General features: G+C 33.4%; 1 protein-coding gene across 2 annotated transcripts in view; it reads right to left on the bottom strand.

Moving 5' to 3' along the window:
• ARID2 (AT-rich interaction domain 2) overlaps positions 1–18,474 on the bottom strand; it is a 168,966-nt gene that overhangs the window by 83,445 nt on the left and 67,047 nt on the right. For both annotated transcript variants that reach the window (XM_055318625.1, XM_055318626.1), the window contains exon 4: positions 777–910. In XM_055318625.1, the coding sequence (XP_055174600.1) occupies positions 777–910 (134 nt within the window). The remainder of the gene's footprint in view (positions 1–776; positions 911–18,474) is intronic.

Raw genomic sequence — 18,474 nt, 5'->3', positions numbered from 1 at the left:
CCCCCATCTACTCTGCCTCAATAACATTTTATTAAACTCTCAACCTAATTATTTTCAATTTGAGTCCTGCTCTTTTTATTTAAAAAATTTTTTTTTAATTTTTATTTATTTATGATAGTCACAGAGAGGCGCAGAGACATAGACAGAGGGAGAAGAAGCAGGCTCCATGCACCGGGAGCCCGATGTGGGATTCGATCCTGGGTCTCCAGGATCGCGCCCTGGGCCAAAGGTAGGCGCCAAACCGCTGCGCCACCCAGGGATCCCTAGTCCTGCTCTTTTTAGCTGCAGATTCCTCTATAACCATTGTTAAGAATGACTTACATGAAAAAAAAAAATCTTATTCCTGGTACCATGGGAAAAAAAAACTCAAATAGTAAGAAATATTTTTGAGGAATTTCGATGCTTGGAATTCCAGCAATTGTAGAAAATCTAGTAAATGCTGAGTATTCTTGGCCTCTCTAATCCTACAGGACTTTCTTCTTATTTTAGTAACTATTCAAATTAAACTGACCATCAGTCAAAAAAAAAAAAAAAAAAGGAAAAATTAAACTGACCATCAGTCAAAAAAAAAAAAAAAGGAAAAAACTTCACTTGAAATTTACAGGTATTTGTAACTCTGAAAATTCCTGCAACTAAAAATCGTATACAGCCTATTACAGAAAAGGCCCTGATACCAATTAGATGTTGGTCTTTCAAAGTTACATGTGCAAAGAATTAATTCAATGGATGATGTTATTTTCCAAATTCATAACTGGACAATTTTTAATGATATTTACCTGACACACTGTGTTGCTGGTAATTGTAGGAAGATGGAATTGCACCAATAGGAAGCTGTGGCTTTGGATTGCCTGGTGGTACCTCATCATCATCCTCCCCAAAATGATGAACTTTCTCGTACTTTTCTAGGTAACTGAAATAGAAAAACAATACAACAGACTTTTACAAATAGATTTATATCTTATCTCATATCTTTTAACTTGTACCACATGTATCTGTTTTCCTTCCCGAGGCCCAAAATTAAAAAAAATAAGATACCATAAATCTCTGATATTAGTGAAACAGTCACTTCAATAGTGATACTGCAGACAAAAATCATGCAATACTTCTAAAGTGTTTTTATATTTTTAGAAAAAAACAGACCACTAACTCAAATAAACATACAAAACTAGGTAATATCAAAGAACAAATCCATGTACATGAATGGGAGAACATTCGACTTACTGATTTAAAAAATTACACATGGTCACTTAAAAGCCAAGTGAAAATGATGTTCTCTAACCTTTGGTCGCGCTCAATCTCAATCACCGGAGATAACCACTCACCAGATTCATGTACATACTGGAATACATATATTTTCTGTGCCTAATTTTATTTACAATATATTTTAGAGATCTAAGTATGTCAATACATTAATACTGCCTCAGTTTTTCTTAACAGCTATATAATATTTGACCCTATTCATACATAAATATTTACTAGATCTCTAATGATATACTTAACTACTTTCAGTTTTGATTTTTGCTGTTACAAATCATGCAACAGCAATAAGCTTAATCTGTGCATTTATTTGAATATTTTTCTCTGGACAGACATTGGAAATGGTATGCTCGTTCTAAATAAATTCCCATCCAAAAGTGATGGCCTAATGTATTTTAACTAATTTATAAGATAGTTCCTATATCCCCTACTGTATTACCATTACTGGGTATGATTAATTCTGTTTTTAATTTTTAATTTTTTAAAATTTTATTTATTTATTTAAGAGAGAGGGCACACCCACATGCATGCATGAGATAGGGGAGATAGGGGAGGAGAGTGGAGGGAGGGAGAAGCAGACTCCCCGTTGAGCAGGGAGCCTGATGCAGGGATTGATTCCAGGACCCTCAGGATCATGATCCAAGCCAAAGGCAGACTCTTAACCAACTGAACCACCCAGGCATACCGATCCTCTTTTTTAAAAAAGATTATTTACTTGAGGAATGGAGAGAGAGAAAGAGAGAGCGCGAGCACTCGAGCAAGCATACAAATGAGGGGAAGGGCAGAGGGAGAGAATCTTTAAGCTGACTCCTCACCTTGCACAGAGCCCCATGCTGGCTGGACGCCACTACCCATGAGGATGTGACCTAAGACAAAATCAAAAGCTGGATGCTCATCCGACTGAGCCATCTAGGCACCCCTGATTAATCCTCTTGACATTAATTAGATTTCTGAATTCTCAACCTACCTGTTTATAAGAAGATTTCCAAGTGAACTTTTAAAATAGGGAAACAGGTCAAACTCTTGTCAAATACAACACTGTAGCTAACAAACTTGTTACTACACTTCACAGATTAGAAGCTGAGCTGATTAGGACTTATATTTACCACAGAAAAGATCTAGATTTGATTATTTTACAGATCATCTCTTTAGCCATTCCTGATCCAAGCAGGTACCAAACCCATTAGTAGCTATTTTCAAAGTCCTACAGCTACCCACCCCTTTCCTTTTTAGTTATAGACAGCTGAGATGAGGAAAGGGGGTTATCAATAAAGATATACGATGATTTCAGAAGTATTATTTTGAGCACCAAACCTTAACTTTCAAGGTGGGATAAATGGAAACTATAATTTTACAAATATAAAAACTAATGACATAGAAAATCGTTACCATTCCTTATTTTACCCTTTCAGTTTTACAAGGGACAATAATTCACATCTTTGAGCCTGGAAAGGAATTAAACTGTCCCTCAACATTCCTTCTAAATTCTCCATATAAGCTCAATTTGAGCAAGGAACTCTTTCCTAGCTGGCAGTTTGCTAGCTAACGAATCCAACATTTTTCTTTACTGTTGGAGACATAGCATACTAAAGTAGAGACATACATGCAGATATAACCTTTGAACATTGAGGAGAGTATGCAGCTGCACACATTTCACCCTGATCCTGGAGATGTCCCCCCAGCATACAGACTTACAGTATAAAGCCATAAAACAAAACAAAAGGATGATTAAAAAGAAGCAGTCTCTCTCCAAGATAGACCCACAATGGACTTAAATAGGTAAATAAATCAAGCCGATTCTTTTTGGATTTCTAATGCAGATATCATAAAAAAGAAGAGTATATATAAATTTATAGATACAAACACCTGCTCAAAAATTACGTGACATATTTTCTGCAAATGAGGGATTATCTACATCAATCAGGCAATAGTACTGACAGGTATTTTAGAGTATAGTCTTTCAGAATTGACGGAACTCCTTGTGGAAAGGTTAAAAACAAACTAAAGATAAATAATTTTTATTAAATAATTTTTATCTAAATATAATAAAAATAACAAAATAATTTTAAAATAAAAACTTTCCATTATTAATATGTTTATGATACTTTCTATAAATTTGTTAGTGATAATTGAGCAGAGCAGATTTGAAATTTGTGTTTTTTATTACAGCTAGGAGAGAAAACAGTATTACTACTAAAGAAGGACCATAAATATGATTTTTCCCTCCCAAATACCCAAATTGGAGTGCAATATAGAGTGCCTGACAATAACACAATCCCTATATACTCATTAATAAACAGTGTATTATATACATGAAATCCTTTATAATTTAAATTTTCTTAAAATCTTAAAAATATGACCTCCGGTTCCTTGACACATTCTACCCTATTCCTCCAAACAGATTTTTAATTCCACTCCCCCAAAATCTGTGATTTAGGTAAATTAATAAGGTTTTTGAAATTTTTATGTTCCTGGCTTGAGGACCACAACTTGTTCTGTCATGATTAAATATTTCAAACCAAGACTCAACCTTTCTTCTTAGTTCAACTAAAGTTTTGGCACCCAGTTTTGATCTCTTGTTTCTCTCAATAAACAAGCACAAAGTCTTTGGCTTTTAAAGGAGTTATATACTTCTGAAAACTAAAAAGTAATAACAGATAAAAGAAAGCAACTAAAATACAGAGTTACATTTCAAAGTTTAAGTTTTCTGATTTCTCTATCACGACCTTGAGCTTATACACCGAAGAATATTTTGTGTTCACTCATTAAATTACAATGCTAGATTGTACATTTCACTCTTCTCAAAGTCAATGACATCACTCTGAATACTTAATATATTAATCAAGTAAGTATTTACTGAGTTCATACAGTAATCTGCCTACTACACTACATATTTAACTCAACACTGGTAAAATATTGCAATCCAGATAGGAACAGATTCAGGTGGGATGAGTTTTATCTTCTTTTTCTTCAACTTAGCATTAATTTATTTATGGTAGCCTCTATGTCACAGGTTACAGATATAGAGGAAGGCAATTATGAACAGATGGCATATAATAGAGAAATTATTTTAAATGGTACTATTTAATTAAAAACCTTAATAAATGTGACCAATACAAATACAATGCAGGGTAGTGGCTTAAGAGTCCATTTAAAATAGCATCAAATAATATGGGCAGTATTATTATGAATACGGGAAAATTTAACCTCTTGTAATATCTGACAGATTAAGTACACAAAAAAACAAATTAGGTTGTACGAAATTTGAATATAATCACTGGTAAGATTGATTTATTAGACATATAATGAATTTCTTTTCAAAACTCCATGGAAATTACAAAATTGGTCATATATCAATTCACACTGAAAACCATAATAAATGTCAGATTAAATATATAGGGCACGTTCTCTAACCACAATGCAATTCAAAGAAAGTTTTTTTTTCTAAGAAAGAAATTAAACTCTTGGAAAATTAAAAATAACTTTCACGATATAAAATTCCAAATCTATATGCAATTATCTTCACAATCCTCTATCATATTATTTTAAAGCAATTCCCAGATATAGTTTCAACTGTAAATACTTTGGTAGAATTCTTGGAAATTAACATTAACAACCACAGCAACATTCAAGAAAACTCTTGATTATTCTTAGATCTAGAAAAAGAATCAAATGAATATGATTGGGAACACTTCAATACAGCAACTTTTTGAAATGTTTTTAGCTAAAGATGACAGTTCAAGGACACATATTCATTTCTTCCCTTAAATCTAATTGCGATGACCTCTAAAGAATAAAAATAGAGGAATACAGCATTATTTGTAAGTTAAAAACTTTTAGAATTTCTGGTTCATTAAAAGCAACTTCAAGGATCCACAAGAGTAACTTGCAAAACACTTCTTTAAGACACTAATGTGATCTAGTGAAAAGTGAAGGATATCCTAGGCCAGAAAACATAAAAGAAAGTTCATTTAGATTTCCTTCAGCTATTAAGAAATGAATATAAAGTGAGTATGTGTCTGATAATGGGAGCCAGAGTATCAGTTATCTAAAAAAGAACTTCTATAAAGTTGAGTTGAGCTCAGTGGTACTGCAGGGAGGCAAAGTCCTTTATAAATTTCACCTTACAGGGTACATGCACCCCAATGTTTATAGCAGCAATGTCCACAATATCCAAATTATGGAAGGAGCCTAGATGTCCACTGACAGATGAACTGATAAAGAGGATGTGGTATATAAATACGATGGAATATCACTCAGCCATCAAAAAGAATGAAATTTTATAATGTGGATGGCACTAGAGGGTATTATGCTACAAAAAATAAGTCAGTCAGAAATACAAATACCATATGATTCCACTCATATGTGGAATTTAGGAAAATTCCACATATAGGATGAACATAGGAGAAGGGAAGGAAATAGAAGACAAAATCAGAGAGGAAGATAATCCATAAGAAACTCAAGCTGAGGGTTGCTGGAGGGGAGGTGGATGAGGGTAAACTGGGTGATGAGCATTAAGGAGAATACTTGATGTAATGAGCACTGGGTGTTATATGCAAATGATGAGTCACTAAATTCCACCTCCAAAACTAATAATATGCGATACATTAAAATTGAATTTAAATTAAAAAAGTTTTTAAAATAAATTTCACCTACACCTTCTTTGTCAAGATTAACCCAAAGACCTCAGGGGTGCGGGGCACCTATGAAAAGCATAAGCATAGAAAGGCTGTCATCAAGTGTTTTCAAGCAACTGGATCTCGATAGATATGCTTTATAAACACACCAGGCACAAATCAAATGTGGTGACTTGGAAACTATAAAAGTAATGAAATTTCTTTGACCAGGATTATCCCCTCAAAAGGAGGATATGAAAGAATGATATGACAATGTAGAAGATAACCTGGGTAATGCAGAAGACAAGCTTGAGAAACTTGTCATATGGAAAAAAGAACTAATGAAACTGGTGGATAAAAATGAGAGAGATATATGATAAACAGGGGATCAAACAGATCAAAGAACAAAAAAGACAAGAAAAAATACCTGCTGGTCCTGAAGGAAAGACCAGAATAAATGGAACAGAAGTGATAATCACTGGCATAATAAAAGAATTTAAGCTAAAATATGTAATATGTACATCAAAAAGCTCCCTGGAGCTGGGATCTCAGGGTACATGGACCACCAAGCAAAAATTAATTTAAAGGGACAAATAATCAGATATATTCTGATAAAAGGTTTAAGCTTCAAAGATAAAGATTCCTAGAAATATTCAGAATGACTGCTACTCCCCAAAAGTTACATAGAACAGCTGGACTAGACTTTGATTTCTCTTCAAAATTAACAGCTAGAAGATAACAAGCAAATATTAGAACTGGGGGGAGGAAAGTTATTTCATAAGAAATCCCTACGTAATCATGTTGCTCAGCTAAGACAATTGAAATTCATTTGTAAAGATATGCAAGGACTCAGGATATAGCAACACATAGCCCATGGAAAAAAATACCACTCAAATTAAGTACAAATGACCCTTGAACTATGCAGGGGTTAGGGGCACTCATTCCTATACAGTCAAAAATCTGCATATAACTTCTGAATTCTCAAAAACTTAATTACTAATAGCTTGTTGATCAGAAACCTCACCAATAACATGTACAGTACATTGACACATTTTGTATATGTTTTATATACTGTTTTCTTACAATAACATAAGCCAGAGAAAAGAGAATGATATTAAGAAAATCACAAGGAAGGGATGCCTGGGTGGCTTAGCAGTGGAGCATCTGCTTTTGGCGTAAGGCGTAGATTCCAGGTCAGGAGATCAAGTCCCTCATTGGCTCCCTGCAAGGAGCCTGCTTCTCCCTCTGCCTATGTCTGCCTCTTTCTCTGTGTCTCTCATGAATAAATAAATAAAATCTTAAAACAAAAAGAAAAAAAAAGAAAATCACAAGGAAGAGAAAATACATTTATAGTACTGTACAAAAGATCCACATATAAGTGAACCTGTGCAGTTCAAATCATGTTGTCCAAGGGTCAACTAACTATACTCTAATGGAGGGGTGTCTTGATGGCTCAGTTGGTTAAGCATCTGCTTTCAGCTCAGGTCATGATCCCAGGGTCATAGGATCAAGGCTCTCTGATCAGCAGGGAATCTACTTCTCCCTCTCCCTTTGTGTGCCCTCTCTCTCTTTCGCACGTGTGCGCTCTCATTCTTGCTGTCTCTCAAATACACAAAATCTCTTAAAAAAACTATACTCTAATAGATAGATTAATAAAAATTAAGAAATAGTTAAATAGCAACGCAGATGACTGATAACATGCCCAAAACCATTTAAAATATCAGTCTCAATCATAACTATTACTTTACAAAAGAGAATACAAATGCCACTGGTTACGAAAGAACATAAAAATACAGAACTATTAAAATAATTTGAAAAAAAAATACTCCTGATATGAAGTTCAGGAACTTTTTAAAAGACAAAGAAGTAGTGGGAGGAGTATTAAAACTGTACTCTGTTGCCTATAAAGACTGAACAAGATGGGTTAATTTTCATTGTTAAAATTAAGGAAAATATGTTTTTAGCTGTGTTTCTCACTTTTTCCAAGTGTTTAACAGCATAATTAAAATCAGACTAATTACTTTCCAAATCACTATAGAGATATAAAAATATTAATGTATATAATATGCAGAGAAAAAGAGAAAAGAAAGATCACCCTGTGATGCGGCTAATTACATTCTTAGGCATATTAGCCCAGTAAAAACTGGAAACAACCCAAATATTCATTAATGATAGTATAAATAAAAACACTGTGGCACATTCATGCAATGAAATATTATATGGCAGTGAAAAATAGTAAACTAACATGGGAGCGATTCAAGTAGCCATCACCAACAAATTGTGAAGTAAAAAAAAATCATTTCCAAAGATTACATGATTGCATTTACATAAATCATAAACAAGGACAAAATTTTAAATATATTTTTTAGCAATAGACAAGTGGGTGCTAAAACCACAAAAAGCCACATAACAATTATCACTTAGAAAATAAATTAGGAAAAAAAATAATTTTAAGAATAAATAAATTAATTAATTAGGGTTTATCCCTTAATAGAGAAATGCAATAAGGAAAGAAACAGGCAGCTTCAAAGGTATTAGTAGACTTTTATTGTTCTCGTTTTGGTTTTTGTTTTCACGTGGATAAACCTATATTATTAGAGTTTTTGTGTGTATACATTTCATAATTTAAAAAAATCTTAAAACATGAAAAAAGTAGTGTTATTTCAAAGTTTCAAATGAAACGAGTATTTCTGTTGCTATATAAAATGTTTCCAATTATAGGAAAAAGATTAGAAGCTCCCTGATAACTGTAATCCAGTAAAATCTGACAAATTTTATAAAAACTACAGATTAAAAAAAAGACTATATATATAAAATTGGAAAAAGCAATCTATTAATATATGTTAATAAACACATATCAAGACTTTGTTACAAAAATCCAGTAATAAATAGTTCAGTACTAAAGATTTTATAAAGTTATTCTCACTTATAGATCAAGAAAAGAATATTATCTAAACAATGGATGCCAAAGGTTACTTAATAAAATGAAGCATCTATGCTTCATTGAAAAAAAGTTAATTAATGAAGAATTCTAGAATACTGCTGCTTTTAGATGTCTCATATGGCCACCTTGGTTGTACCATACAAAACAAAGGCTTCGCTATCTACCTTCCAATACAGGTTTTCTCAGAATATTATACCTCAACTTGACCCAGGGTACTTGCTTCTGGAGAAGAGTACCCTTGAAAATGGGGTACACAAACAAAATACTCCAATAGGGAGAGACATTTAATTTATAGATCCACACTTCCTCCTCCCTCCCTTGCTCACTCCATTACTGGATAGTCCATATGGTAACTCATCCAATGTAAGACAATGTGGCTAAGAGTGGAATCCTCTTTCACTCATTACTCTCTGACCAGCGGAATCTTAATCATTATGTACTAATAATGTCTATGTATGTCTAGGTTTTAGGGGATTTAAAGATAATATTATCTAATTTTAATTAGACTCCCACAAAAAAGATTAGATTTCTGAAAAGCCACAATTTGAATAATGTAGCAAAATAAAACAAGAAAAAAAGCAAAGCTGACACTTTTAACCTGAGCTCATTGTATTGTCAACCATACTATGAAGTAAAAACCATCACAATGTGATCAGATATAAAAGCAGGACAAAAATTTTATAAATTATCAAAAAAATAAATACCTTTATGTGGATTAACATTAACATTGATGATGAACCCTGTCCTAGGTTAATGTTATATACTTTTTATGTTACTGACAATTTCTAAGATGTTTAAAACTACCCAGATTTTGAAGATAAATAAGCCCTACATATTTCTCAGTAATATTTTCAAGTCATTGGAATTCAATCAAAACTTTTTAAAATTTAAAAATAAATATTACTTCAAGCAAGTGTATTGATAAATCTTTTAATGACCAAAATCCGTATCACTGAGGAAACATATCTTCATTTTCTCATGATAAAAATGGCTAAATTAATATATGAAAAATATGTCAACAAAACAAATACTGTTAGGAAATGGTAAGAAAACACAACTGAGGAGTTGAAAAAACAAGGATTAAGGCAAATTATATTGCGTGGGAGGTTTTCTATATAGCTGAATTCAAGTACAGATGTTTCTAACATATCTGAGCTTATAAGTATTTCCTAGATTCTCTTTCAAAAATGAAATTCACAAAGAACTACTTTTTGGTGAGTCATTAAAGGAAAGCTGTACCAGAGAGGATATATTCTCAAAAGCAAATGATTTTAGAAAAAAAGTGTTCAGGAAAACATGTTAATTCTACTTAAAGCCAAAATGAAGCAGCAGCTGCTTTAAGGGAAAGAGGAAAGAAGAAGTAGGGGGTAGGGAACTGAAGAAGATGAAAGAGCAGGCAGAGGGAAGGGGAAAAGGGAAGATTATGAGACACGTAAAAAGCATTTTACTCCATCATTTACAGGCAGGATAATGCAGCAAAGAAGCTGAAGTCAAAGTGCCAAAAATGCTTCAGGATGATTTTTCAGTGAGGTCAATGATATATATAAAAACAAGGTCTTTGAAATACAGAAAAATATTCAAGCATATTTCATAATGAGATGTGAACTGATTAAGAAAAATATTTTGTACCAGGGGGGTTAAATGGCTATCCTAGTGAAGAGTACTTAAAAGTGCTGCCAGTCTTGAGTGTTATACACTTCACTTTTTAAAAAGTCCCAGATTTGTTCACTTTTCTCATGATAGCAGTAGGTGATGAGCAGTTATCTTACCTAACAGATAATTTAGAAAACAAAAGGACATCTAATCAACCCTTTAAAGTGAAAGAAAAATTTTAACAATGAATAGAAAGTAATTACTTTAGAAAAGAAACTTAATGCTGTGGAGAGAGCATTTTCTTAAAAAGGATATTTTTGTTTTATTTTTAAGTAGGCTTCATGCCCAATGTGGGGCTTGGGCTTTTGGCCTGAGATACAGAGTCACATACTCTACTGAGCCAGCCAGGAAAAGGATGTTTTTTATTTTTTATTTTATTTTTTTTTTAAATTTTAAAAATTTGAGAGAGAAAGCGTATGCATGAGCATGGGAGAGGGGCAGAGGGAGAGAATGTCAAGCAGACTCCTGCCTGTGCAGGGAGCCTGCCACAGGGCTCAATCCCACAACTCCAAGATCATGACCTGATGCTAACACCAAGAGTTTGATGCTTAATGAACTAAGCCACCCAAGTGCCCCAAAAGGATGTTTTTTAAAAATAATTTTCCTTCCATGACATGATCTTGTTGTTGAAAATACTGTGCATGTGTCATACGTTGAAACCTTCATATCTACATTGCTGTAGGAAAGAGAATTTTTCAAAACTATTAAAAAATTTCCAAACTCTGTGGGCTTTGAATCCTTTAAGACGACTTGTATATTGATATAATTCCATACTTAACAGTCAGAAGAATAGTACAAACAACTCTTCTGCCTTCAATCCAGATACACCAATTGTTTATATGTTGTTCATTTGCTTTATCATGTTCTCATTTTCTCAATCTCTCCTCCTCCCTCTGTCCACACATGCACACACCCATACCACTGCAATACCACCCCTTTCTGTTTTCTGAACTATTTAAAATTAAGTTATTGCTCTTTGTTTTTAATGAGCTTGACATTTTTCAAGGCTACAGAGCAGTCACTTTGTAGAAAGTCCATCCATTTAGGTTTGCCTGAGATTTCTTTATAATTAAATTAGATACAGAGAATGCACTTTTGTCAGGAATACCACAGAAATGAATGTGTATCCTAGTGTATTATAAGGAGGTATATCATGTCCCAATAATGGTGCTGTTAATTTTGATTACTTCATAAACTTGGAATTATTAGGGTAAATCACTAAGAAGTTACTCTTTCCTTTTGGAAATTAATAAGTAACTTAATGGGAGAGCACTTCAAAGCTATGTAAATAACTCGTTCCTAATCAAATCTTCACCCATTAGTTTTAGTATCCATTGAAGATTCTTGCCTGAATCAATTATCACTGCAATGGTAATTTTTCTCAACACCATTATTCTTTCCACATTAGTTGGCATTCATTCTACCATAAGTGATCTCTTTCCATCTTCTCCCATTCATTCATTTATTTACAACATCATGGATTATTTCATAAACATTATATTCCTATTATTATTATTTACTCTAATGCTCAAAGTGTCCCAGATTTGGCTAGTGGGAAAGATCCTCTATCTTTTGATGTGTCCCAATAATTTTTTGAGCAGCTGCTTGCTTTATGGCATAAGATACAGCAGGCTTACCTTTATTTTCCCCATTTCTATACTAGCAACACCTTTTTCTCCAAGGAACACTGCTTCTTTTTAATGAGGAATGGTATTGAGAAACCACTATCTGGACACTAGGTATGCTCACTGCTTTATAGAGGTATCTTTCTTCCAGGCCCTTTCTGTATATTTCTGTATGTATAAATCCATTTCTGTATCTCTATAAAAGGATGAGATCATACTTATACCTCTACTCCCAATTTATCATCAAAATCCTCCCCTTTCATATATTTAACTTTCTTCTATCTTTTTAAAGATTTTATTTATTTAAAGGGGGGGGGAGAAAGAGCATAAATGGGGTGGGGAGAGGGGCAGAGAAAGAAGGACAAACAGACTCCCTGCTGAACAAAGAGCCCAATGCAGGACCCTGTAATCATGACGTGAGCCAAAGGCAGACACTCAATGGACTAAGCTAACCCAGGTGGCCCCCTTCTCTCTTTAAAAAAAATAAATAAAAAATAAAAATAAAAAATTGTATTTATTTATTTGAGAGAGAGAGCAGAGCAGGAGGGAAAGGCAGAGAGAAGCAGGAGCCTGGTGCAGGGCTCCATCCAGGGATCCTGAGATCATGACCTAAGCTGAAGGCGGATGCTTAACTGAGTCACCCAAGTGCCCCTTAACTTTCTTCTCTGATAATGAGAAATCTGGATAATGTTTTTCCCAAAAAAGCTGCACAGTTGCTCAATCCTATAGCAAACAAACTCATTGTCTTATTATTTTATCACCTAGTATATGTCAACTTTCAATGGTATCTTCTCATTCTCAACTACTGCTTTTACAACAATCAATAAACTTTTCTACTTTCCTCTTTACTTCTTCCTTTAGAGTTGCATTATTTAAGAATATGTAAGATTTACACATTTTTCTTTCACCTTTGTTGTCACCTATGTTTTAGTCTTAGATCTACAATTATAATGTATTTAATAATAACCGTGGATTATTCTTTTCCAAGTATCTTCCTAGTCAACTCTTGGTTTGGATAAAGCCCATCTTCTAGTGGATTCCTCAAGGATTCATGTGTATAGTATCCTCTTCAGTTATACATGTTTAAAATAATTTTCTATTCTTGATATATAAAAAACAGCTTGGCTTTTTTCCTTGTTTCCACAAAAATATATTTAATAAACTTGTTATATAAAAATCAAACACTTAACATTTTCAACATTTTATCAATTCAAGTTCACTGATAAGTAACTGGGACTTCTTTGTATTTTGGAAGATTACCTAAACTAAAAATACATTACATATTTACAACACTTCTAATTACAATTGAAGAGCTACTTCAAACTAATGTTGAAATTCACAGAATTCTCGATTTATATGCTAAAATTCCCATACATTTGTCTGCAATTAAGTGTTCTGTGCTAATGATGAATGTCTTAACAACTATTACAAAGAAAAAAATATTTTGAAGTAAATGGTTGATTTTAAAGTTCTGTGATAAACTCTTAAAAGATAAAAAATATGTAAAATCAATGTAATGACCAAAATTTATTTTTTTCTTCTTCCTTTTCTTTCACCAAGATTTCTTAATGAATCCGATTGTCATTTTTTAGCAGCTCAACCCAGTCTTTTGGGATGGCAGTGTGCTACATGCTGTTGGGAACCCTCCACTGTTTCATCACAGCCATGTTTACTAAGTGCTATAAGAGCCCTGGTCAAAGTATAGAAATGATAACTTTAAGCACACACCCTTCCCATGTAAGAAGAGCTTGGCCTCACATAAAATTCTTGGTTCACTGGTTCCTTGTAGTTTCTTGAAAACACTGCTCTGCTGGTACTTTGCTTTTAATGTTTCTATTAAGAAATGTGTGCCAGTTTAATTCTCTTGCCCTGTTTTGTTGGTTTACCTGGAGGCTCTCAAAATTTTTTCATCTTTAAAGTCTAACACTCTTATAAAACATGACTCAAATTGATCAATTTCCCCAAGTACTCTATGGACCTGTCAATGTGTACATATAGGCCTTTTATTTCTGGAATTTTTTTTTACATTATAGTCTTAAATATTCGTTCCCATTGTTTATAGTTTTTCAAATTCAATTATACATATATGCTGGATCTCTTTTTGTTTAACTTGCATTACAATCACTTTCATCTTTCCTTGTTTTACTTCTTTAATTCATTTTCCTTCCCAGGATTACTTTTCTGACTTTCTTCAATGTCCTTTATTAAATTTCCAGTTGAGTTCATTCCACTTTGGGCACCTTGGAATTTAGGCTTCATTTCCAAGATTTTTTTCTTTTTCTTCCACATCTTTCTTGAGTTCAGCCAACTCTCCTCCCATTTCTTCCTAGGTCTCTTTGTGATTTTATGAGTTTGGGACAGGGGATTATTTCTTTTCGGTTTCTTTGTTTTTAAATTTTATACTTCTAGCTGGTTTTTCCTATGTCTAAATGTTTGTTCGAGGGTATCAAGTGTATGTGTGAGAAAATGAGTGTACTTAGATATTAAGCAACCAAAAAAGAGGACTGCATGAAATGTTTGTTTGCTGATACCCAGCATTTAAGAACGCTATAATTTGGGGAACTCCCCAAAGTGATAAGCAACAGAGTCTGGCCTCACATAACTTGCTAAAAAGGCTGAAAAATGGTTTCTCTCTACTTCATGTTGGCTACAACATGGGCATACAAATCAGTTTTGTCTAAACTGAACTTTGAACTTGTAAGGAGTAACAAAAAAAATGGGTTATTTAAAGTAGTACCAATAGGACTTGAGATTTTGCTCTTCTAGACTTCTTACAAATTCCTTTTCCTCAGAAATTAGGCAGGGCTGACTTATGTTGTTTGCAAATAGTTTATAACCCAGTAATTCCACTTCTAGAAATTTATCCTACTCTAGATTCTAGAAATTGCATGCAGCAAAGAAAAGAATAAGGTTGTACAACATTACTATAGCTGGTCACAACAAAAGACTGGAAAAGAACTTAAGGAAACTATGGTTTTAAATTCTTGAGTTACTATATAGCTATGAAAATGAATCATACAAATATGCTGAAAGGTAATAAAAAAGAGTGCAGAATAATGGTGTATATGGCATATTTCTACCTGTGTAATTGCATATGAACAAAGTATTTCTGGAATAAAATAAAAAGACTATAATAGTGGTTACCTTCATAGTGGAAACTTTCTCACTCTTTATGTTATCTGAGTTTTCTATTTTTTAAAACAATGCTCTTGATTACTTCTTCAATGAAAAGGCTAATTACAAATATTAAATCTATTAAAAGTTACAGTATTAGAATGGAATGAAAAGATAAATTAATGGAATAGAAGAGAGATAGCCATTGTCCAATACAAAAAAGTAGCATTTCAAATAAGTGCGGGAAACAAATGGAGTATTCAATAATTAATTCTGAAATAACCAATTTGTTACTGGAAAACAATTAAAACTTTTGCCTCATACAATACAGACCAAATTAATTTCCAGATGAGTTAGAGATTTAAATATAAATTTAAAAATTAAAGAAAACACAGAAGAAAATATAAGTTAACATATTTATAACATTAGAGTGGGGAAGCCACCGCCCAGCATGAGAGGAAGCACCCATAAATTAAGAGTAATGTTTACCTCATGAAAATTTTAAAACTTCTAATAGGGCACAAAATAACACAATGATAAGTGAGTGTGTGGAAAAATATTTCTTAAACACGCATATATATAAACACACACATTTAGATCTTAAAATATTTCTTTTTTAAAATATTTATTTATATATTTTTTATTTATGACAGAGAGAGAGAGAGAGACAGAGACAGAGACATAGGGAGAAGCAGGCTCCATGCAGGGAGACCAACGCGGGACTCGATCCCAGGACTCCAGGATCACGCCCTGGGCCAAAGGTAGGCGCGAAACCGCTGAGCCACCCAGGGATCCCCTAGATCTTAAAATATTTCAAGTCATTATGAATAGTACCAATATTGTAATTTTTTTATATAAGCAAATTATTTTTTAAAAAGAAATATCTGACATAAGAAATGCAAATTGAAATGTAAAAGGATTAAATATTACAACACCCAATTTTGGCAAAGGTTTGGGTAAGCAGAAACTCATACACACAGTAGAAATGTACACTGGTAAAACCTTTCTGGTGGGGCATTTAGCAATATTCATTAAAAGCATTAAACATATGAGTATCATTTGATCTCAGAAATCTTTCCTCTAGCAAATTACCTTAAGGAAATAACTAAACGTATTATTCAAAAATGTATTCAATGATATATTCAAGGCTGTCCATCACCGTTTATAAGGATGAAAGATAATCTATCCAACCAGGAACTGGCACACTAAGTTTTAGGCACGAGAATTCTATGCAGTCCATAAAAATGGTGTAAAAGAATATTTAAGAACATTTAAGAATACTTGAGATGCTATAATAAATTAGAAAATAGGGGCAGCCCGGGGGGCTCAGCGGTTTAGCGCCACCTTCAGCCCAGGGCCTGATCCTGGAGACCTGGGATAGAGTCCCACATCGGGCTCCCTGCAGGGAGCCTGCTTCTCCCTCTGCCTGTGTCTCTGCCTCTCTTTCTCTCTCTGTGTGTGTGTCTCCAATGAATAAATGAATAAAATCTTAAAAAAAAAACTCCTTTAAAAATAAATTAGAAAATGCAATGAACAATAATTTATTTAAATATACATTTCACAAATATATGCAAAAAAGTCTTAAAGCATATACAACAAAATGTTGAGAGTATTTAGTGTTAGAAGTAAAATTTTTTATTTAAAAATGTTGATGTTTGTACTCACTAACTTGTCCACAGTAAATGCTTTGCTTTAATTTAATCAAGGGAAAAAATAATAGAATATAGACATAGAATAGGTCCAGAGTGAGGAGAAAACAAGTCAAGATATAGATCACGTAGAAGTGGTAGGAAAAATCGTTTAAGAAGAAATCATATACGCCAATTTCCATTTTCTTAATACATTAGAAGGATATCTAAAAAGAGTAGAGAAGGCAGCCGTGCAAATTACAGAATTTAAGTGAAGTAATAAAGTTTTTTAAACATTTTTTTGTTTTTTTAGAAAAAGAGAATGTGGCCATTTCTTGAAATGGTAGTAGCAGAGTTACCAGAGAAATAAAGGTTTTAGTTTAAATTGGAAGGAAAAAGATTTGGAGAGACAGGAAATGGGTGGGATAGAAAGAGGAACAGGAAGGATATGAAATGAAGAAGAAAAAAGATGAGGAAAGCCAAGAGGAAATGGATGAGAAGAAAGGAAAAGGGAAGAGAAGAGAGAAAATGAATTGGAAGTATGAAAGATGGGAGGAGGTAAAGGGAAAGGAAGAAAAGGAAGACCAACGAAGAAGAAAGGACAGAGTGCTCTAAGAAATGGACACTTGGGGATCCCTGGGTGGCGCAGCGGTTTGGCGCCTGCCTTTGGCCCAGGGCGCGATCCTGGAGACCCAGGATCGAATCCCACGTCGGGCTCCCAGTGCATGGAGCCTGCTTCTCCCTCTGCCTGTGTCTCTGTGCCTCTCTCTCTCTCTGTGACTATCATAAATAAATAAAAAATAAAAAAAAAAAAAGAAATGGACACTTGTCGGGATGAGCACTGGGTGTTATTCTGTATGTTGGTCAATTGAACACCAATAAAAAATTAATTTATTAAAAAAAGAAATGGATGAGGATATAAGAGTTTATTAAAAATGAAATATGGATCACTAGAGACTACAGTGCAGTGCTGTGGCTAGCTTGAAAGCAGTGACTGCATGAGAACAGACTTAAGGTGGCTATACTGTGGGTAGAAATTTTCCTTTATAGGATAAGGCTCTAGATGGAACTTTGATAGTGGTGTATGAGTGATGCACAAGATGTAATATGATATATCCCTAAACTAAAATACACCCTTTATAAATACTGACTTACTTCTAAATAATTACAGAAGATATTTACTTCTATTTTTAAAATAACCTAAGAACTCTTTCAGGTTTTAAAACTGAGCAGAATATAAATATTCTAAGGAAAAAGGGATAGAAGTAGAATATTCCAAGAAAGTAGTTTTAGACTGAAATGGGAAAACGATTGGGACTTGTGGTAAAAAGTCCCCTGGAAACTCAGAGAAAAGGGGGTAAATAAATATTATCATGCTAAATTGTTCAAGACGAAAATAGTATCTAAGCAGGCAGAGTATTACAGAATTCCTTTTCACAATCAGTTCTACCATATAATATTTAAATTAATTTTCATTACTGAATAACTGCACTTTATTTTCTCACTTAAGACAGTGAAAACTGACCAAATCAAGAAGAAAAATCTATTATCCTTAGGGGAACCTTGCATGTTTAATCAATTAACATACACAGGAAAAATTACCCTACCATCAGAATAACACCATCAGAACAAAGAGC

The sequence above is a fragment of the Nyctereutes procyonoides genome, unplaced genomic scaffold (genome assembly GCF_905146905.1).
Source record: "Nyctereutes procyonoides isolate TBG_1078 unplaced genomic scaffold, NYPRO_anot_genome, whole genome shotgun sequence".
NCBI lineage: Eukaryota > Metazoa > Chordata > Mammalia > Carnivora > Canidae > Nyctereutes > Nyctereutes procyonoides.
Note: the sequence above shows the minus strand (reverse complement) of the source record. Positions and strands in the feature narration are given on the sequence as shown.